Source organism: Thyridium curvatum (genome assembly GCF_004353045.1).
Source record: "Thyridium curvatum strain D216 chromosome Unknown NODE_17_length_530222_cov_84.051745, whole genome shotgun sequence".
NCBI classification, from domain to species: Eukaryota; Fungi; Ascomycota; class Sordariomycetes; order Thyridiales; family Thyridiaceae; genus Thyridium; species Thyridium curvatum.
In genome coordinates, this window is record NW_022156772.1 from 113,129 (window position 1) to 133,857 (window position 20,729).

Genomic DNA, 20,729 nt, shown 5'->3' on the forward strand with positions numbered 1-20,729 from the left:
TATGCCAGTTTGATATTGCCATTGGAGAGTTACCTGAGCCTAAACCCCAGGAAAGATAACCCCCGCGCCAATTTATCTTCAGCCTATCAATTAATAGGTGCTTGGATGCTTGACTGGATCATGACTTTCGTAAGATGTGAAGGGAGGTCTGATGTCCTAGTAACTCAAGATGGCATGACTTGATGACTAAGACTAGGCACTTAGTTTATCGATAACCGCCCCGCCAATTGATGTTGACCCACATGCACCTTCCACTCCTCCACGCAGGTACGTACACTTAACACCAAGCCGGCCGGACGGCGCGATAATTGACGAAAATTTTCGGCTCGTGGTCCGGATATCAGGAACATTGCTTCCATTACCACTCACCCCACGATACAAACAAAAGCGTGCAGCTAGCTTTCCAACATGGCCGACCAAACCCAGGATGCCCAGGCACAGATCCTGGAGCTTCAAAAGCAGATTGAGCAGCTCAAGGCCCAGGGGCCCCAGAAGAGCCCTTACGATGTCTATCAGACGTCTCTCACGAGCCGCTACTGCAGTGCAGAGATGACCAAGCTCTTCAGCCAGAGGTCGAGGCACTCTCTCTGGCGCAAGCTCTGGCTGAGCCTTGCCGAGGCTGAGTACGAGCTGGGCGTCGATGCCATTACACCTCAGGCCCTGGACGAGATGAGGGCTCACCTGACCGTGACCGACGATGATTTCGAGGCGGCCCGTGTCGAGGAGAAGATCAGACGTCATGTAAGTCGACATAGCCCTTTGCACACACCCATACACCCACAAATACTTTGCATGGCTGTACCTATTTACAAAAGTCACTCGTACTAATTTGGATTTTTACAGGATGTCATGGCCGTAAGCATTTATTTCTCGTGGCGTGATCCTCACTGCTTGTTAACACACCGGCACAGCACGTCCACGCCTTTGGCCTTGTTGCCCCGGCTGCCGCCGGCGTCATTCACTACGGCGCCACCTCTTGCTATGTCACTGACAATGCAGAGCTCATCATGATGCGCGACGCCCTCGACATGTTGACCAAGAGGCTGTCCAAGGTCATTGCCAACCTCAAGTCGTTCGCTCTTCAGTGGAAAGGTACAGAAACGCTGTTGTTACTTTTGCCATACTCTTATGTGAGATACTAATGGCAGTCCTTTACAGCGGAACCGACATTGGCCTACACGCATCTGCAGAGCGCCCAGTAAGCCTGCCTTTCCGACCGACTTGTACAATGGACCTCATCGCTGACAATAATTGCAGGCCGATTACTGTTGGTCGTCGCGGTATGTCCACAAAACATGACCGTTCTGTCTAGAGAGGAACTAACATTGATTAAAAAGCGGCCCAATGGCTGCAGGATCTGACCTTTGACTTGGAGGCTCTCGAGACTGTTCGGAAGAACCTCAAGCTGCGTGGTGCACAGGGTATGTTTAAATGGACCCACAGAAGTTGATCTGCGACGCGCCTTCGCGGGCTTTATAATGCTCAAATACTGATGGCGTGTAGGAACCACCGGTTCTCAGGCCTCCTTCCTGGAGATGTAAGCATACCCCAAAGCCGCCAGGGGTTGCTCTGCTAATGCTCGATTGCACAGCTTCCAGGGTGATCACGCCAAGTGTGATCAACTGAACGAACTGCTCTGCAAGAAGCTCGGCTTCCCCGCCTGCTACGTATGTTTCCTGTCTTCTACACTTTGCAGACCAACAGTGCCTTGCTAACTGAGCTTCTCTAGGATATCTCTACGCAGACATAGTAAGCAGCTAGTCTGTATTTACGCGCAACCTAGTCTCATGCTGACTTTGTCTTTAGCTCACGCAAAGTCGATCTGCTCGTTGCCCAGGCTGTGGCCGGCCTGGGAGCCAGTGCCCACAAGATGGCGAACGACATCAGACTGCTCAGCAACTTCCAGGAGGTTGAGGAGCCTATCGAGGCTAAGCAGATCGGTTCCTCGGCCATGGCCTTCAAGCGCAACCCTGTAAGTTGTCTTCCTTCACATATCTCCGGAGAGAGTTATCATTCTGGTTCAAACCATTGACTCTTTGAAATAGATGCGAAGCGAGAGAATTTGCTCCTTGTCCCGTGCCCTGATGGCCAAGCCGGCTTCTTTTGCCAACACCCTGTCTACCCAGTGGATGGAGAGGACGCTCGATGACTCTGCCATTAGGCGTGAGTGATTACCCGCTCTTTGAGATGCTTCGCATTCATGTATGATGTGCACAGCTAACGACAACAGGCATGGATATCCCTGAGATGATGCTCCTCGCAGAGGCCGTCCTTATCGGACTGGACAACGTGACGGACGGTCTCGTTGTCTACCCGGCACGGATCCGAAGCAGATTCCTTGACCAGCTGCCGTTTATGGTGACTGAGGCGGTAAGTGACTCACAACAGACTCGCTCACTTGGTACTTTTGCTGAGAATCTCGTAGATTATCATGAAGCTTGTGGCCAAGGGCGCTTCCAGACAACAGTAAGCCGTGATACCACGATGCCGATGATATCGATGCTAACCAAAGTAGGGCGCATGAGGAGATCCGAGTTCTCTCGCGCGAGGCTGCCAGCGTCGTGAAGATGGAGGTAAGATGCTCCTCGTTTCGCTCCTACATTTGCCCGCCAACTGACCGCATTCCCCTTGTAGGGCAAGCCGAACGACCTGATCGAGCGGATCCGCAAGACCGAGTTCTTCCAGCCCATCTGGGACGAGCTGGACACGATGATGAAGCCCGAGCTGTACATCGGCCGCAGCGTCGAGATTGTCGAGAGATACTGCGGCGCCGGTGGCCCCGTGGAGAAGCTGCTTGCGCCGTACGAGCAGTACCTCGCCAAGTCGACCACTGCGCAGCTGAATGTGTAGGCTCGCTGGCGTGTGTGCAGCCTAGTAGTTATGGTAGGCATTGATTAGCTCGAGAAGAAAATAGAACTGATGAGATGTGAATGCGTCTGGGAAACTTTTGAGATATCACTCGTTGCCTTGACATCAAGTCAACCATCTTTCTGTTGTAGAAGACAAAACCTCGGGTTTTCAACTCAGGATCTCCATTTTCAACGCCCTCAGCACTATCCTCTAACAATCTCACTCCATCTGGATCATCAAAAGATTTTTTAGGAATTCCAAGTTGGAGTTAACAGTCGTTGGGGAAAGCAGAACGGCAAAGTTGTGTGCCCCCATGATAGTATAACAGCTTCAGGGCACTAGAATTCTCAGCATTATCAATGACTACGATGCGTCACTGGCAAGGGAATTTCCCGCGAGTTAGACAGTATCTTGGAGAGAGATTTTGTCCTGTTGAAACTCTCCGGGTATTAAAAAACCAAGCAGACGACAAAAGGCCGAAGCAGTCATGATTCTCGAAGTCTCCTTCCTTGCCCAACTCTTCCCTGTCTCGTCAACACTGCATCCAGGCTGCATATGTACATGTCGCTAGCTCTCACCAAAGCACTAACAACACCTATCCGGGTTCTTTGCACTAGCTTGCATCCTGCTGCTGCTGTCCGCCCTACCTTACCGCACACTGGCAGGAGGAGTGTGAGGGGGGGCGTGGCATTGATTCCGCTTTTTTTCAAAAAGGAGGTGTGTGTGTGTGTGTGTGTGGCATGCTTTCCTGTGCCGCGGTGCTACCTGAGACCAGCCCGTTTCATGTTGGAGAATCCGGAGGTGCAAAAAGGGAATGGGACGAGCAGAAGTGGCAGAGCGGGTTGCAGGGCTTTTTGACTTTGTAGCACATACTTGGCGTGCATGGGAGCATTGATAAGGAGGGAGAGGCATCAAATGGCATGCAGATGGAGGGGGCGAGGGCGAAGCTAAGGAGAGAGGGACGCTGTCTCTGGTGCTGCGAGTCAAGACGAGTCAGGAGTTGCAGTGTCCTTGATGAACGGGTTGGGCGATGGCTCAGTTTGGGTTTGGTGCTAGCATAAGCAACCATCTGTTCAATTCATACGTTCATTCCTTCATTCTTTATCGGTTGGCAAGAGAGGATCCGGTACTCTCAGCATGGCCTCGGTGGAGGGGGTCATCCCGAGCGTCGCAGTGCCATCTGCTCTGAGCAGAAGAGCAAAAGGAGAAGGCTGTTTGGTCGTTGCAGGTATGCGAGCTTACGAAAGTACGAACTTCAAATGTGGCCCTGAATGTGGTGGAGCAGCACCTCCGCTCGAGATGCGCCCCCCCAAAACGGATTCGGTGCCGCCTGGGCGGAAGCATAGATGTGGAGCGGTAGGTACCTTCATCTTTGAAGATCTGCTGGGCTTCTCTCTACTCCCAGCATGATAGGTAGGTACAAGCACGTAGGGAGAGCACCACACACACCAGACCGTATTGCATGCACCACGAGGTAGAGAGGACCGGCTCGACGTCGACCTTGAGGAGGCCGATGCCAAAGTGCAGACATTGATGTCCACTGATAGAAGACGAGAGCAATACGAACTAACTCGAAGTGACGACTGGGGGCATACAAGTAAGTAGACCGGCCTTGTGTTGTACTTGTAGAAGCCCCTGAGAAAGGGAGTGGGCTGCCAACATGGGGAGCTGTGCTGGAACTGGAACGGACGGGGAGCCGGCGAGTCTTGGAAATCCGGGGAAAGCCAGCTAGCAGCAGGGCGGTCCCCACGCTTTCCCTGCCTCCTCCCCCACATGGGTCCAATGGGAAGAGGCGGGCTCAACAAAGGGCTGTACAAGTACATGCCTGCGTTAGGTATGGGATGGGATGGCAGAAAAGGAGGAGAATGCGTGATGGGTATGGGGCTGTCTGCTCGAGGGATCAGCAGCGTGTGGTGCCATTGGACCAGAGCAGAGCAGAGCAGAGCAGAGCGAGCGTTGTGCATTTCCCCCTTTTCCTGCTACGCGTGCGAGATTGCCAGCGTTGAGCTAGCAGGGCCCAGACCTTTTTGGTTGGCGTCGATCAATCAACCGGGGCGGGCCCCCCAGCGGCCCAGCGCCATCTCATCTCATCTCATCTCATCTGTTGAGGCTGTCTCAAACAGCAGCAGTCGATGACGGTCCGACGTTACAGGAGGTAGCCATCAATTCTCACGCTCTTGTCAGAACATGTTTCTGTTCTCTTAAATTGAGTAGCAGCCTTGAGGAAGGGAGAGATGATGATGGGTGTGTGCACGAGCTGCTGCTGGCTGATCCGTATCGAACAGAACGAACGATAACGACAGAATAAGGCACGAACAGGGACGAACAGGGAGGAGAGATAGCAGCTGCAGGCGCTAAAGTCTTACCCCGCAAATTGGGTGACTGGTGGAGCCGGGCGTGTGACGTCGCGTCGAGGAGCGGGCTGGCGACTGGCTGGAAGTTCCCTACTTGTACAGCTCGGCTACAGTGGAAGGTTGAAGGGAGAACGAACAGGTCTGCATGCAAGCACGCACGCACACACAACACGGACACACGCACTCAGCACACACACATGGAGGGAAGAACAGGTGAACCAAGGCCATCTGGAGGAGCAGGGTACTTGGCACACGGGGATTGGAGGTGCTGGAGGGAGCACAGAGTTGCTGCTCGTTTCTTTTGGTCGTGCCGTACCATGAGAGAGAGAATTAATTAGGGACCCTATTCTGCTATTGTGATCCATGTCAAGTCCGGCAGTGGTCCTTCTGCCACCCCCACCCAACGTGCCTGCCTGCGACTAGCTTCTACTCCGTAGTTTACGTACCCTGAAACTGAAAGATGAAAGATAAGCAGGAGCAGCTCTCAACTTGCTCGTCGCACGTACCTGCTGCATCGAGGCCAGCACTCTTGTCGGCACCGTTGCCTGTTCTCGCGAACTGCGTGCGCTTGTCTTGCAGAGGAAGGGAAGGAACGGAGAAAGAGAGGCCTCGTCATCTCCAGTGCATCTCCTCCTCTCCTCCTCTCTTTTTCTCCCCCCCTCCTCTCTCGCTCTCGAGCTTGTGACAATTGTGTCGTGGTGCGTGGTGGTGGTGGTGGATGGGTGCATGAGTGAGCGCGTGTCGGCTCCTTTTGCCACACCCTCCCATTCCCAAAGCACGACACAGTGACCACCAATCTAGTGCTAGATTCCGGCCCCGTTTTCGACTTTGGTTCCAAACTCAATCCGACGTCATTGCCAACCAGCCCGCCCGGTGTCGCGCCCACGCCTCCCTCCCACTCCCCCCCCCCCCCCCCCCCCCCCCCCCCCCCCCCCCCTCCTAACTAGACCAGAAACGAGACGACATCTGAGGATCACTCTGACTAGTATCTTCTGCGTGAAGTTGCGTGTGGACTAACCTCCATTCCCAATCATCCATCCACTGTCTACCTACCTAGCTGTCTACCACCACCACCACCACCCAACCTGTCTTTCATCCATCTTCTTTCCCTTCTTTCTCCCCTCAACAAGCACTTCTATCCCCTCCTTACTCCGTTTCATTCCTGAGTCGTGCCAAGCCCAAAGAGCCAGAGAGGAAACTGCAAGGACCACACACAAAGAAGCTACAACATCGTTCGATTTGAGAGGGGCGCCTGCTGCAGCCATCTATCCATCTACCCATTTGCATCTGCTTCCCGATCGACACAGCATACAAAGCCAGTCCAGCACCATTCGTCGCCGTCTAAATTAAAACAACATCGCGCGATCTGTCCCCCGACTAGCCACCGCACAGCTCTCTGGTTGGCTGGCTCGAACGGCACCGATACATCATCCCAGACATCTGCACGGCAGTCCCGTTTATTAAGCCGCGGGGTCCCTCTTCTAAAATCCGGGGTCCTCGTCCCATTCTCTCTCCATCTCTGGCAATCTCCGTGCGAGCCATCTGCCTTTATCTGCCCTTTGTCGGCTCATCCAGGAACGCTGCACGCCCTGCTCACCCTCTGGCCGCGTTTCACAACCAGCGTGCAGTACGACGAGCGAGACAGCAAGCATTGGCCGAGCGACACGGACGGCCTGCGTTTTTGTAACCGTCGGCGACTCTGAATCGACCCACCGCGCGCCGTCGCACACGTCTCGAACCACCTGGCCTACTAAACAGCCCACTCTCCCCCCAGAATCGTCCCTCCCACTGCACACGCGACCTGCCTCCGCCCGATCCCGGAGCCGTTTTTCCTCTTCCCTCTGTCACATTTTATAAAAAGCAATCCCTCTCCGTCGTCCAATAGCGGCACCCTCTTGGTCACAATGTCCAACAACGACACCCAGAACGACTCCCCTCCGCAAGCAGACATGCCTCGAGCCCGTCGAGCCTCGGTCACCTCGGCCGCCTTTACCAACCTCTTCCAGAGGAGCAATTCCACCTCGCAAGGCACCAACGTCTTTCCCGGCCCCATCACTACCGCTGCCATGAACGACCAGCGACGCCGCCTCTCCATCTCCACCCTCGGCCTCTCTGGCACCTCGCCCACCACCATTCCCGTCTCCGCCGGCATGCGACGCGGCAGCATCTCCACCAACTCGGACTCCATCGACGAGAATGCCATTGAGGAGGACGATGCGGCCCCCAACACGCGCACCGCACCCACCACCCCCTTTGCCCGCCGCATGAGCTTTGGAGCCCAGGCCATGCGCACCATGCGCACCGGCGGCGCTACGAGCCCCGGCTCCGGTAATGGTAGGCCCTCCGCCAGCAACAACCCTCCTCCACCGGCCCAGGCAGCGCGGCGAGCGAGCAGTGTCCGTGGCGCACTGCCCACGCCACCCGGCAGTGCCGCTTCGTCTGCGTCCGCGTCGTGGCGGTCGCAGGCAGCCGCTGCCGCCGCCGCCGCCTCTCAGGCAAGCCCTGCAAACACTTCCAGATCTGCTTCTGACAAGTTCTCCCCTGCTCGAACAGATCAAGGCTTCAACTGGTCCGAGCAGCTTAGATCCCGTGCCGAGAGCAGCGTGACCGGCTCACGCCCCTCCTTCTCCTTTGCCTCCGGGCTCAACAACTCGCCTCCTCGTCCCGGCGCTGGAGGGCTGTCGGCTCACCATCACGACCGCGCCAAGTCTGTCTCCGACATGCCCGCCCCTCCGGCCCAGGCCGCCGCCATGAAGCCCCGCCAAGACCCTCGCCCCAAGCCCGACCACTTCCAAGAGCGGATTCTCAAGGGCGACTTTTACATGGACTGAAGGCCTGAGGCCCTTGCAGGGAATGTGTGCTCTTGCACAATACCCACGCCGGTTCGCTCTGGAAATGACGTCGACGACACCTTATGACTAGCTATACGGAACACACACCTCGCAATGCCTGGCGTCTCATCCGACGCCTAACGAAACGACACCACCCCGACCCCCCCCCCCCCCTGGTAGTAGGAGCTACATCAGATTGCTTGTACGCGGGGCCCCTCTTGCTTGTGCGCATTCCCGCACGCAGCAGTCTGTGGTCGGCAGGCGAAAATGCCCCATCCCAGGAAACAACACACTTCTTGCTCGTTTTTTTGGCCATGAGGTACTGCTTGGTTCTTGCGCTCGTTCAGCCTTGGGTCCCACGGGCCTTACCGTCGCCACCACGGTGCTCCCCCAGTCAGATGATGAAGTGCTTTTTGGAACAATGGCCCAGTTGGGAGCAGCCTTCCTAGGACTACCCATCCCTATGCCCCTGTCGGAGGCTTCAGGGCTTCAAGACCTCCCCCGGGTGCCCTGGATCGTATACGGCAAATCTAGGCTCTAGGGTAGACCAAGGAACACGGGGAATTGCTCGAATTCCCTACACAACAACTGGTCTTCCAGGGCCATCTTGGACGATCTCCACCCGAAGCTGAGAATCAACTGGGACGAGGAATGAGTACGAAACACAGATTGACTTGATGATTGAGGCCGTAGTCGCCACATCAGCTTGGCCGCTGAAGATCAGCAGGCCGCTGGGGTCGACATTCGCGCCAACAAAGGTTGCATGGGTCGCGATGATTGATATCACATAGCGCTGAGTCTATTTTTATGGTAAATGGCTGCATGGATTTGCCCCCTTCGAGGGAGATGTAACGCTAGATACAGAAGAAAGGATGAAAAATCAAGAAACCAAATCCGCTCAAATCCGCTTCTAGTTATTATGCAATGTATGTGCCCGCGCCGCGTGCCCACTGTCCATCTAAACCCGACCTTTAACACCCAAATAAAACGCCTTGCGAAGGGACATTCCCGTGATTGTACCCCCCCTGTGTCCGTAATCTCACCCGCCTTCTGTTTGTGATATCTCTCTCTTCAAGAGGGCCCGTTGAAGAACATGCCGCCCGAGAACCAGGGCTCGTTCATGACGAGCCGGATGCCGTCCTCCTGCAGGTTGAAGCCGCTGTCGTTCATCTCGGCCAGCGTCATGTCCATGGCCTGCGCGAACCCGTCGCCGAGGTTGCTGTAGTCGAAGTCGGTGCCCAGCCCGAGCCAGGGCATGTTCATCTGCTGCTGCTGCTGCGCGAGGCTGCCGAAGCTGCCCCCTGCTCCCCCCGCTGCTGCTGCTGCTGCTGCCGTGCCTGCCCCGCCGCTGCCCCGCGGCTGGTCCCCGCGCGCCGACAGGGCCGCCGCCGTGTTGCTGGTGCCGTCGTAGGTGAAGGGCTGGGGCGTCTGGATGTTGCTGAGCCAGGGGGGCAGGGGGGCGGCCATCGAGGTGGCGTTGGCGGCGGCGGCGAGGCTGTTGCCGCTTGGCGTTGCGGTAGCGGCCGCGCCGTCGTTGGTGGCGATCTCGGAGAGGAGATGGAGGGGCGTGTTTGCCGACGACGGGAAGCTGCCCCGTTGCTGCTGCTGCTGCTGTTGCTGGAGATGCGGCGGGGCTCCAATCATCGTCGTCGTCGTCGACGCCGTCGCTCCGTCCTTTTGGTGTGCCGCGGAGGACGCCCCCACCGGACGTCCCTCGACGGCGGCGGCGGCGCCCCCTTGCTTCTGGAACCAGGAGCGGATCATGACCAGCACGACGAGGAACTTGGCCGCGGGGCGGGACCTGTCCTCGGCGGCCGTGGCGCGGAACTTGTCGAGCAGGCGCTCGAGGTGGCGCTCGACGTCCATGTCCTCCCTGCTGATGATGGAGCCGAGCTCCGAGTCCGGGGCGGTGACGGCAAAGTACATCTTGATGAGGACGACGGTGGCGTAGGCGATGCGCACAAAGTTGAAGACGGGCATGCAGCGGACGACGGCGACGTCGAGCGACAAGAAGGTGTCGAAGACGCCGTGGATGGCCGTCAGGCACTCGGACAGCGCGTTGATGTGCGCCGGCGTCAGCGCGCCGATGCAGATGTAGCCCTGCATCGACTCGCTCGAGTACGGCGGCCTGGGCAGCTCCTCGCCGCGCGGGTCGTCCTCGGCCTGCATCACGATCTCGTGCATGTAGAGGCTGACGACGTGGATGCCGAGTCGTAGCGAGGCTAGAAAAGGGGGTGGGAGGGTGAAAGTTAGCTTCCAATCGGGCTTGTTTTGAGGAAGATAGATTGGGGATAGGCCTTACGTTGTATGTCTTGTTTGCTGAGGGAGGACCAGAACTTCTCCAGCTCGTGCTCAAAGCCCTTGAGGGCGTACTGCGTCCGGCGGTCCGCGAGGCTGATGACCGCCGACGGGTCGTCCATCTGGAACTCGTAGCCAATGTCCTCCGACAGCTTGTGCGACCAGACGAGGTGGGCCAGGTACTTGTCCGAGGGCACCGCCTCGGGCGAGGTCTTGAGCACCTCGAGCGACTCGGCCATAAACGGGGACCAGCGCAGGAGGTTGGGCCGATGCAGGGCCATGGAGGTGTTGGTCGTCAGGTAGTAGCACGCCAGCCAGGCCCGCCTGGCCTCGATGCTGCACGGGTCCGGCGGCGGGTGCTTCTTGAAGGGGTGGTCGCGCCAGGCGTAGGGGACGTGCCGCGGGTGGCGCCCGGACTTCTTCCGGCCGAGCCCGATGTCGATGGACATGATGGCGGCCATGTGGACGAACTGGTAGAACTTGAGCTCCTCAAAGTGCTCGGGCGGCCAGTACCAGATGACGGCGACCTGCAGGGCCTGGACCAGCTCGAGGCTCTTCTCGCCGGCGACGACGATCTTGTCGGCGAATATCTGCTGCAGCTCCTTGACGATGGCGCGCTGGACGTTGGGCAGCTCCGAGGACGCGGCGGCCATGATGGCGTGGAATAAGGTCGGCTTGCTCTTCCTGATCTCGGCCGCGGTCGTGCCCTCAGGGAATATGACGGCCGGCAGGTGGGGTGACATCTTTTCCGTATACCGGTAGAAGAGCTCGACGGCCTTTTCCATCGAGATGATGCCCCGATCGACAATGTCTGTGTACTCGTGGCCGAGGCTGCCGACTCCAGATGTCACAGACGGCGGCACGTCCTTGACGTCCTCGGGGCCCTGGCTGTCCCGGCTCTCGACGTGCTTCCTCTTCTGTCCGGCCATGACCATGGGTGGCGGCGGGGGCGGCGGGAAAGTCGCCGACCGGTCGGAGATCGAGCCGTACGGGGACGCCCTCCGATGTGTCTTGGTCGACTGCGGCAGCGGCGGGGGCGGCGGCGCGTGCTCGCGCGACGGCGGCGTGGACCACGTCCGGGCCGGCATCAGCCTGCCAGCAGCATCGTGGCCGTCGTCGCCGGCCGACGCGCCGCGCAGGCCCCCGCCGCCCAACGACAACGACGACGACAAGCCCCCGCCCACCCCTCCTCCGCCTCCTCCTGCTCCTCCCACCGTCGCGGCCGCGGCGCCCCTCGAGGCCTGCAGGCTCTGCGTCAGGGCGTCGATCTTCTTCTCCAGCTCGGCGACGCGGCTGTCCGTCTTCTTCTGCCGCTTGCGCGTGGGCTGCGTGACGACGCAGCTGCGGCCCGCCTTGGCGCAGCGCTTGCACGGCCCGTCCGGGTTGGCCGGGTCCGGGTCGCAGCGGACCTTGAGGCCGCGGCAGGCCTCGCACGCGCGCGGCTTCTTGGGGTCGCCGGCGCCGGCGGGCAGCAGCGCGCTCACGGCTGCCTGGCTGGGCGAGTCGTGCACGCCGTGGTCGTGGCTGCGGTCCTCCTCCTCCTCGTTGTCGTCCTCGTCCTCGTCGTCATCGTCATCGTCGTGGTTGGGAGCGGCGCCAGACCGCGGCGAAGGGTTCGTGGCGGGAGTGTCGGCTACGGAGACGGAAGGGTGGGAAGGGGGCCCGGTCGGCGTGCTGAGGGATTGCGGGGAGCGGGTTGTTGTGCTCGTGATGTTACGGCTTGGCACGGCGGAGGACGACGCCGCCGCCGTCGTGGCCGAGTGTGGCTCGGCGGAAGCTTGGCTTGGCGCCGCAAAACTGCGGCCAGCAGCGCTGTTGTCTGCGCCGTGGATGTTGTTGAGATTGCTGTTGGGGGCGCGGTAGCTGCTGTCGCTCGCGGTCCTCAGTCTCGGGTCGAGCGACGACGAGTCCATCCTGCGTGGGTAGGGTGGCCGGTCGGCCGGGTGGTTGACGTCGGGCGTCGGGGGGGTGGCTCGCAAGCAACGATGGCGATTCGGTGTTGAGGGTTGATCGCGGAGGTGGCAGGGACCGATATGCCGACATTGAGGCTTCTCGTCTCGAATTTGACGCACTCGAGATGTTTGACTAATCGGCTTCTCCCGGACCACACAGGTGCTGCCAGTCGCCAGCAGCTGGCATTCTTGGTGGCGGCTTGCACCACCGGTAAGTTTTCCCTCCGTGGTCCCGTGTCCTTCCGGCTCAGTGCGGCGGAGCACGCATCTCCAAGCCTGTGCTCGAGCCATGTCTCTCCCCAGAAGAGAAGGGTAATGATGATCGGAGGCGATCTTTATTTACAAACATTCGTCGAATTTGCATTCATTCGATATTGTTGTTTCAAGTCCGCGGCTCCGACAGAGTAAATGAATGGAGACTTTTGCACTCCCAGGTACTAATTACCATCAAGCCTATGGTCATCTTAAATACGAGCGTCCTTCAGCTCGTCTGGGTTCGGAAGGTCTCCAGCGCGAACCAACTCATCCAACTCGTCTCGATCGTGCCACTTGTCACAGCACTCCAAGAACTCCTCGGCGAGAAACTCTGCTATCACATGGGCCCGACCGTTGCGACGCCTGAGATAGGCCTCCGGGTCCAGTGAGCCGACCCATCTCTCCATCCCGGCTGGGAAATAGCCAGCGAACTCCCAATCAATCAGGGCCTTGGGTTGAAGCGTGCAGGGGTCCATGATGAGGTTGTGAGCCGCCATGTCACCGTGCTGGAAAACGTAGTCGGGCTGCTGCAGCGGAAGGGTCTTCCAAGACGTCTTGCCCTTCCACGGGACTTCGACGGGGCTGAGCCAGGAGGGCGGCATGACGAACCCGTCGATGCCTCGGGAACGAGCTTTCAAGTCCGCAAGTTGAGGCAAAACCGTGCGCTCGATAAATTCGGCAGCATTCGAGTAAGCCTGGTCCGAACACGCCTGACATGGCAGGGACTGATCTGTCGTATGCTGTTCATTTCTTGGCTTGGAGCAAGGCCTTGGGAATGCGTTCAGCGAAACGCCCTCGACGAGCTCCGTGACCAAATATCGACGGCCATCAGCATGTATCCCATGTTCGAGCAGCTTTGGCACGGGGATAGTCGTTGCTTCAGACACTAGCTCCAAAGCCTTGGCTTCGTTGGTGATTCTCTCATGATTCCTACACACGAGTATAGCGCCCGCCTGGTCAGCAAATGTGAAGAACATACCTAGGTAGTTTGGAAGTGCCTCACCACGGCCTAAACCATATGAATGGGGTTCCATCCGGGTAGGGACTATTGAAGGGGAGTCGCGATGTCTTTGTGAAGGTTCTGTCGGAGAACTCGTATGTCACGTCGTTTGTTTCGTAACATCTCAGGACCATGCTTCCTGCCTGTGATGATTCTCGGCTTTACAACACCAAAGTGACGGAGCGAGTGTATAGGTTATCTTGCAAGAAAGAAGCTGACAGCTTCGATTCATTACGGGGCTGAAGTTTCCAAGTCACACACATCTTGTGTGACCGGTCTATGCACTGATTGCCTGAGGCCTCACTCCACGCACTCTCTGACAAACTATTGACCAAGGTATCCAAAATAAAACCGATCGAATCCTTCGCTCTCCCCCAAGAAACAGAGACAGAGCATCATCCAAGAAGCCAAAGAAAAAGAAAAAGAACCTAGAAAGAAAAAAACAAGAAAAGCCACCGGCAGCCTCCCGCATTCGTCTGGTATTACGTACATAATTGGGTATATCCTGTCAGATCATGCAAGTCGCACCGTAACGCTGCAAACAAAGCCTTGTGCCTCCCCTCCATCATCTGCTGTCTGTAATGTACACCCAAGCCTACCCAGACTTGGTGGTCCAGCCGAAGGTTTTTCATGTCGTGAGGGTAAAGTGAAAAGCTTATGTACAAATTTTTCGAGGGTATTTCTTCATTAGCAACTCCTTCAGTTTCGTTTCGTTCTTTAACCTCGATCGTTCTACAAGGCTACAGCCTCATTCATCACCGGTTTAGCAAGTCTAATAGTGACTCTCCTCTCGCAGCCGGCTCCTCGACCCCTGCTGACTCAGCCCGCCGACGCCATTGCCCATAAACAGGCCGCTCTCGCGGCGGCTCGCCTTGGCGGAGGGAGCGTACGCGTTGTCGTAACCCCCGCCGCCGCCGCCCTCGTAGATGGGCCTGTCGTACCCCGGGTTCGCCCGCGGGGCCACCATCCCCACCAGCGGCTGCTGCACGTGTTGGGGCGGCGCCTGCGTGGGGTCGTAGCCCGGCGGTACAACAAAGCCGCTCTCATAGGCCGGCCGCAGCGAGATGTGCGACCCGGCCGCGTTCTGCTGCGCGAGATACTGCGGCTCGTAGCTGAGCTGCCGCTGCGGCGGCGGCGTCTGTTGTGCCGGGCGCGGCTGGTTGTAGTGCGATACACCGGCGACGAGCGCTGGCGGGGGCGTCGGGCTGCTGCGCTGGCCGCTCTTGACCGCGTCCATCAGGCGTTGCCGGTGCGGAGACTCGCTCGCCTGTGACGTCGGGGGCCGGGGCAGCGGGTCAACTGACGGGCGGCCGTACGAGTCCTTGTCCGAGGTCGGCGACGGTAGCTCGTACTGCTCGGGCTCGATGCCGAAGATAGCTTCGTAGTTCTGCAGGAACATCGCAAAGACCGGGGCCGGGATGTTCAGCGTGGGCGAGAAGACAATGCCCACGTTGCGGACCGTCATCTTGTTCTTGTCCGAGTTGTTGATGATCTTGATCAAGAAGGAGATGAGGTACTTGAGGAGCGTCGCGTTGGGAAGCGGCAGCCGCTGGGCGAGCTCGTTGAGTGCCGCGAGCTTCTCCCGTTGGCCCGTCATCTCGGTGACCGAAAGGAACTCCATGTGCAGGTCCCTCGTCAAGATTGTGGTCGGCAGCTCACGCAGGTACAGCTTCAGCAGTGACGCAACAGCGTGAATGTCGTAATACGTCTCGTCGGCCAAGAGGTCGATGTCACTGTTATTGTTAAAGCGCTCGCGCAGCTGCTTGATGACCACGTTGGAGCCGCTCAGACGGAAGATGCCCTCCTCCGAGATGGCGTTCTTAGCGTCGAGGTATTGAATGCAGCGGTACACGACAGCCGGTAGCGGCACGCTGACGTCGACGGGTGAGTTGTAGCGCACTGCCTCGGCCAGCGGTGCGCCAAACACCTGGCGCACGGGGCCGCCGACGACGACACCGCCCTGAGGCGGCGTGCTGGAGAGTCCGCCATTCGAGTCACCAAAAAGCGAATCCTGCCCATCGCTGGAGGAGCGGGCCTTGGGACCGAAGCCAAAGAAACTGCGCTTCCTGACCTTCTTCTCATCGGTGCTGGGAGCCGCCAGGCCGCCCACCCTGGAGCCCCACGAGGCCGAGTCCGGGATGACCTGTGGGTCGCGGGGCGCCGAGATGGCGTACGATGGTTGTGGCGCCATGTTGCGGCCCTGATCGTCATCGTGAGGCGCCTGTCCACCCCGCTGCTGGCGCGTCGGGACGCCCTGAGGCGCGTCGCCCTGTTGTGCGGCGTCGTAGCTGACGCTGATGAGCGTGTCAGAGGAGGTAGCCTGCTGCTGCTGCTGTTGTTGTTGCTGCTGTGGCTTTTTGCTTGAAGAATGCTTCTTTTTGCTGCTTGCAGGGGCACGCTCAGAAGCAGCGGAGCCCTGACGGTCGTGGTCCTTGCGTGCAGCGTCCTCATCGTCAGGGTCGCGGTAGTCGATCCACCGAAGCAGCGTGTCAACCCATTGATCCCGCTCACGATCGCTCTCGGCGCACAGGACGTGCTTCGTCATTGCCGACGGGTCCTTCTTCTTGGGCTCCAAGATCAAAAAGGCGTGCCTGTATTGGTTGTCCGAGTCGTCAGTGCCGGCGCCTCGCGCTGGTGACGAGTTGTCGTTCTGCTGTGCCTGTGCCTGCTTGCCAATCTGGGCATTCTGCAATTTGATGGTGCCAAGGTGTGCACCACCAGGCGTCTCGTAGTATTTGAGCTGGGGCCCATCGAGAACAAAGAAGCGGGCTTTCCAGCCTCCAAAATTCTTGCCGCGCTTGGTTAGGTAGCCGTTCTTGAAAGGCCGACCGCCGGGACCGACACTGGTCGTGCTCGGCTCGCTAGAGCTAGATGCCTGTTCCGCAGAACCACCGGTCTCATCCGCGTAGGGCGGCAGGGTGTTGTGGGACAGGTAGCGGCACAGCTCGAGCGCGGTGGCCTGGTCGAGTGGCGTGTTGAGCAGCTCGTCGAGGTAATAGTCGAGAGCCAGCCTGCGGGCGTCGAGCTTGGCGGGCGCGTGACCGCTGAAGAGGGACCGGTCAGGGGTCTTGGCCGTGAAGGCAGGGCACTGCTTCAGCCTCTGATCGAGCTTAGCCAGCGACGCCGAGTCTTTCTCAACGCGCCAGAGCTCGCCACCGTCAGCACGTGAAAAGATGGCCAGCGTAAACACCGGGTCCTCCTCTAGCTGTGTGAAGGAGAGGAGACTCGCGCGCGAAGGCTTCATGCGCGAGGAAGCCACCTTGATGTCGATGGACGGGAGGGCATTGGGTGGCAGGAGCAGATCTGGGTACTCCTCCGTGACGAGGCCCTTGTACACCTTGGTTCGCCCGATTGGACTATCGCGGCTGCTACCGCCATCGGACAGACTTGGCGCATCACCGACCTCGATGACCTTTTTGACAATGTTGAGCGGTTTCGGGGACGTGAGTATAGGAGGCTCAGCGGCGTTGGCCGGGGAAGGAGTTTGCAGAGGCGTGTTGGGTGGAAGGGGGATCGGCTGACGCGGGGGTCGAGGGGACAGCGGCGCGGGCGGGATGCCCCCGACACCTCTCGGAGAGAGCGGCGGCGACTGCATGGGCGAAGAGGGCAGGCCCGGCGGCCGAGGGCTGGCGGGAAGACCGGGGCTCAGCAACGACAGGCCCCCGTAGCCGAGGTCGCCGCCGCTAAGTACCGACGCCAGCGAGGCGGGTATATTGCTGCGCTGCAGCACTGGCGGGGGTGCGAGCCGGACGCTTGGGTCTGTTTCTGCTGGCTCCGGCGCAGGAACGGCCGATTTGGGCGTCCCCTTGGCGCTGGCGCTCTTCTTACTCTTCTTGGAGAGGCTGCGGGCCTCGGCCTCTTCCATAGCCAAGACCTCGCGCATGCGATCGTCCTCCTCGCGGGTGCGTCGCCGGCCGCGCTTTTCTGTCATGGTAATCTCCTCGACCTCCAAGAGGTCATCATAGTCGCTCTCGCTCTCGACGCCCTCATCCGGCGGAATAGTCGGGCTGCGGGCCTCGGTCCTGAGCTGCAAGGGTGCAGGTGGCGGTTTCCGCGGTGGGGGAGCAGGTGGTGGTGGAAATTGCGCCAGCCCTTCGTTGATGCTGGTTGTAGGACTTGGGGCGGCGGCTTGGTGAGAAGGCGCCGGAGGTAGGCTCGGCGGGGGCATCTGGGGCGGATTTCCTGGCAGGCTTCGCGATGAGGGGAGCGTGATGCTCAGGGGCAGATCCTTGGACGCGTCTGCAGCCTTGCGGGCTGCCTCGGCCTCGCGATCCTGCGCCTCATGATCGTACTGGTCGAGAGCATGTTCCTGAGGCTTAGGCATGGCGTGGGAGGGGTCAAGCATCTGACCGACGGCCGATGCCGGGCCGGCCATCTGGTCGGCGGGCGGAGTGATGGGATAGGGCGCCAGGGCCATGTCGATGGGCGAATGCTTCTGCCCATCGGACCCGATAATGGGGGAGATTGGCACTTCCAGGACCTGCTCTCGCGGCGCGGCTGGCTCACCTGCCGGGCGAGCTGCCGCGGCAGCGGGTGCCACTACAGGCGCGGGCAGGGGCGGTACATCCTGCGCAGCAACGAATTCCTTGAGCTTCTTGCGATATTTTTCCTTGTCTTTCAAGGCCCTCTCCAGATCTTTGTTGAGCCCCAGAATCATAGCTCGTTGCTTGTCAACTAGCCGCCATAGTTGGGCATTCTGTTGGGATTGTGATTGCTTCTCCTTCAGGAGGTACTGGATGACGGCCTCGGCACTGCCAGCTGCCTTGATCAGGCTTGCCACATCCACGGGCTTCTGGGACTGGCCATCCTGTGAGTTCTTGTGCGAATGTGAACTGGATGACAGTGCCGAGATGGCAGAATCGATCGATGAGTTGCGCATCGGGCCAGAGCCCTCGACCCGCGAGGCCGCAGGTCCCGGCATATTCTTTTGGGACGAGGCGAGGGTCGATGCCCCTAGAGGCCTGGAGGTCACCACGGGATCGGAGACGCTCCTGGAGCTGTCATTCGGGAGTCGAGAAGGGTAGGCCGCACTGCAGCAGGAGAGGTTAGGCAGGATGCTCCACTGACAGTAATCACGGTGAGAGGGGGAGAGAACCAACCTTGTGTTCTTCTCGACCGGCGTAGACGGCGCCGAAGAGTCGCTATCGTAGTATGTGGTCTCGAGCTGAGATGACTGTGTGGCAGCGAGCTTGCGCTCCTCGTGGCTCGTAGTCACGATCTGGGGGATGCTGGCTGGGGAGTTCTGCGCCGGCGAAGAGTTGGACGCCGAGGAAGGACTCCCGTTGCTCGAGGAGGGAGACACAGCAGTGGTAGTATGGAGAGGGCTTGGTGTCGGCCTACGCTGCGATCTGTGATAGTCCCAAGGGCAGTCAGTCAGCGTTGGGTGTCAAGTTTAGAGATGGCAGCACGACGAGTCGCGGCGAACGAGGTGTTTGGGGGTTGTCAAGAGACAGGGGAGGCCCCTGGTGGACCGAGGAGCCCATATGTACGAAACGAGTAGACTGATAGAAGGTGTGGAATGTCACGAAAGCCACTCACCGCTGGCTGGACCCGGTCAACGGGGTGTGATGGCCACTGCTCTTTCGTGTGGCCGAAGGCGTCGAGTATGCAGGCGGATGCTGTGCCTGTGTCCGGCCGATGGTAGGGCTGTCTTGTGTAAAGGAATTCGACGAAGATGAGGGGTTGAAATGGAACTCGGATAGGCCATCATTACTCGGGGCGGCGGTCTGCGACATGGTCCCCTATACCTGCCCTCGTCTGGGGGGAGAGATGATCTTAGAGGGAGGGTGGGGGAGGACGAGGAGGAAGAAGAGGGTGGTGGTGGTGTGCCCAGGCGCGCTCGGTCGGCGGCGACGGGAGGGCCAAGGGATTTTTTGTTCAACGCAGGACAGCTCGCAGAGATCCGGGCAGCCTGGGTGACCCTGATTCACGTCGCATAAGTGGTGAGGCACTCGGGAGCAGCGGTAGGGGCGTCCGGGCCAGGAGGACGCAAGCTTGGGTGGGAAGGCCGGGTGCGGATGCAGCAGGACTACCCGACTAGCGAGGAGGTGAAGTTCAGGTCCGGGGGGAATGCAGCCGCACAGAGAGAGGCGCGACAGGACCCATCAGATCAGATCAGGCGTCCGGACTGGATCGGGTGTGCGTGCGTGCGTGCGTGTGTCTTGTCGTGAGAGAGTGAGGTGAGGGCGCGTGCTCCGGACGTGTGTGTCGGTCTCGCTCTGGATGGATGGATGGATGGGATGCTGGTGGGCTCAACTGGCAGCCGGAAAAATAGAGTGCAAGGCAAGGCAAGACCCGGCGGCGGTGGTGGAGAGAAAGCGCCAGGCGTGCCAGGCGTGCCAGGCGAGCCAGGTTCGAAAGGGGGCAGAAGGGGAGCCGCCTTCCTGATTCATTCAATCAGGGACCAGGGCCATTGCCTCATCAATCCCTCTCGAGTTAGGCGCAGAAGGAGGATGTGGGTTTCTGTCTGGCGTGGGTGCATGTGTCCATGCGTGTGGGTGTGGGTGTGGGCGGGCTGCCAAGGTTGCCCGCCCTAGCGAATCTCAAATTTCGGGCTCCAGTAACTACCTAGCTCGAGTACTTGCATATTTCCTACCTTACTGGAGGTAAAGTTGCTGCATCTCATTCTCCACACACCACACACCTGCACCAGCACCAGCACCAGCAAGCGGCCGCACCGGCAGGCGATAACTAGCGGGAGAAGCGAGCGCCGCAAGTCGGGTGCGTGCTCCTTGTTAGGTACTGAACTGCCCTGCAGTCCCTCCCTTTTACATTACCGAAGGGAGCTTGGGTAGGTAGCTACTGCACTGCTAGTCGAGTTCCTGTCCAGTCCCGAGTGCTGGCCCTCCTGCAGGGATCCCATCCGTCCATCCATCCATTCGTCGCACGGCTTGTGAAACCTGTCGCCGGCATTCATGGGCTTGTTTTCCTGCCACTGCCCCTGTCCAATCCCGGCACGAAGCAAGCGGGCGAGTACTTCGTACTTGTATCCAGATTCTGCATATCAAATACAAGTACGTACAGAGTCTAGTTATGGGGCCAGCCCCCCTAATAACCTTGTATCTTGCATGCACGCAAGCCAGGAAGCATAAACCATCCACGTGCCATCTTGCCATGTTATGTACCTTTCAGCCGTGCACAAACACGGGCTGGCTGCCATCGCGACGAGTTCTGCCTCCAGGTGGATTGG

General features: G+C 59.2%; 5 protein-coding genes across 5 annotated transcripts; 2 read left to right on the forward strand and 3 right to left on the reverse strand.

The window, feature by feature from the left end:
• Positions 1 to 408: 408 nt before the first annotated feature.
• On the forward strand, positions 409 to 2,850 carry E0L32_003751 (uncharacterized protein; the record flags this gene model as incomplete). The annotated part of the gene is made up of 15 exons (XM_031138086.1): positions 409 to 741; positions 844 to 855; positions 912 to 1,092; positions 1,159 to 1,198; positions 1,258 to 1,280; positions 1,338 to 1,421; positions 1,504 to 1,537; positions 1,592 to 1,667; positions 1,730 to 1,749; positions 1,807 to 1,972; positions 2,046 to 2,163; positions 2,231 to 2,370; positions 2,426 to 2,466; positions 2,516 to 2,573; positions 2,635 to 2,850. 15 exons carry the CDS (start codon positions 409 to 411, stop codon positions 2,848 to 2,850), a joined length of 1,542 nt encoding a protein of 513 aa, XP_030998168.1.
• A 4,258-nt stretch (positions 2,851 to 7,108) lies between these two features.
• On the forward strand, positions 7,109 to 8,035 carry E0L32_003752 (uncharacterized protein; the record flags this gene model as incomplete). Its single annotated transcript, XM_031138087.1, has 1 exon — positions 7,109 to 8,035. One exon carries the CDS (start codon positions 7,109 to 7,111, stop codon positions 8,033 to 8,035), a length of 927 nt encoding a protein of 308 aa, XP_030998169.1.
• Positions 8,036 to 9,106: 1,071 nt separating this feature from the next.
• Positions 9,107 to 12,246, reverse strand: E0L32_003753 (uncharacterized protein; the record flags this gene model as incomplete). Its single annotated transcript, XM_031138088.1, has 2 exons — positions 9,107 to 10,257; positions 10,338 to 12,246. The coding sequence occupies 2 exons, from the start codon at positions 12,244 to 12,246 to the stop codon at positions 9,107 to 9,109; spliced, it is 3,060 nt and encodes a 1,019-aa protein (XP_030998170.1).
• A 503-nt stretch (positions 12,247 to 12,749) lies between these two features.
• On the reverse strand, positions 12,750 to 13,574 carry E0L32_003754 (uncharacterized protein; the record flags this gene model as incomplete). The annotated part of the gene is made up of 1 exon (XM_031138089.1): positions 12,750 to 13,574. One exon carries the CDS (start codon positions 13,572 to 13,574, stop codon positions 12,750 to 12,752), a length of 825 nt encoding a protein of 274 aa, XP_030998171.1.
• Positions 13,575 to 14,312: 738 nt separating this feature from the next.
• Positions 14,313 to 19,275, reverse strand: E0L32_003755 (uncharacterized protein; the record flags this gene model as incomplete). Its single annotated transcript, XM_031138090.1, has 2 exons — positions 14,313 to 18,888; positions 19,079 to 19,275. The coding sequence occupies 2 exons, from the start codon at positions 19,273 to 19,275 to the stop codon at positions 14,313 to 14,315; spliced, it is 4,773 nt and encodes a 1,590-aa protein (XP_030998172.1).
• Between the last annotated feature and the right edge of the window lie 1,454 nt (positions 19,276 to 20,729).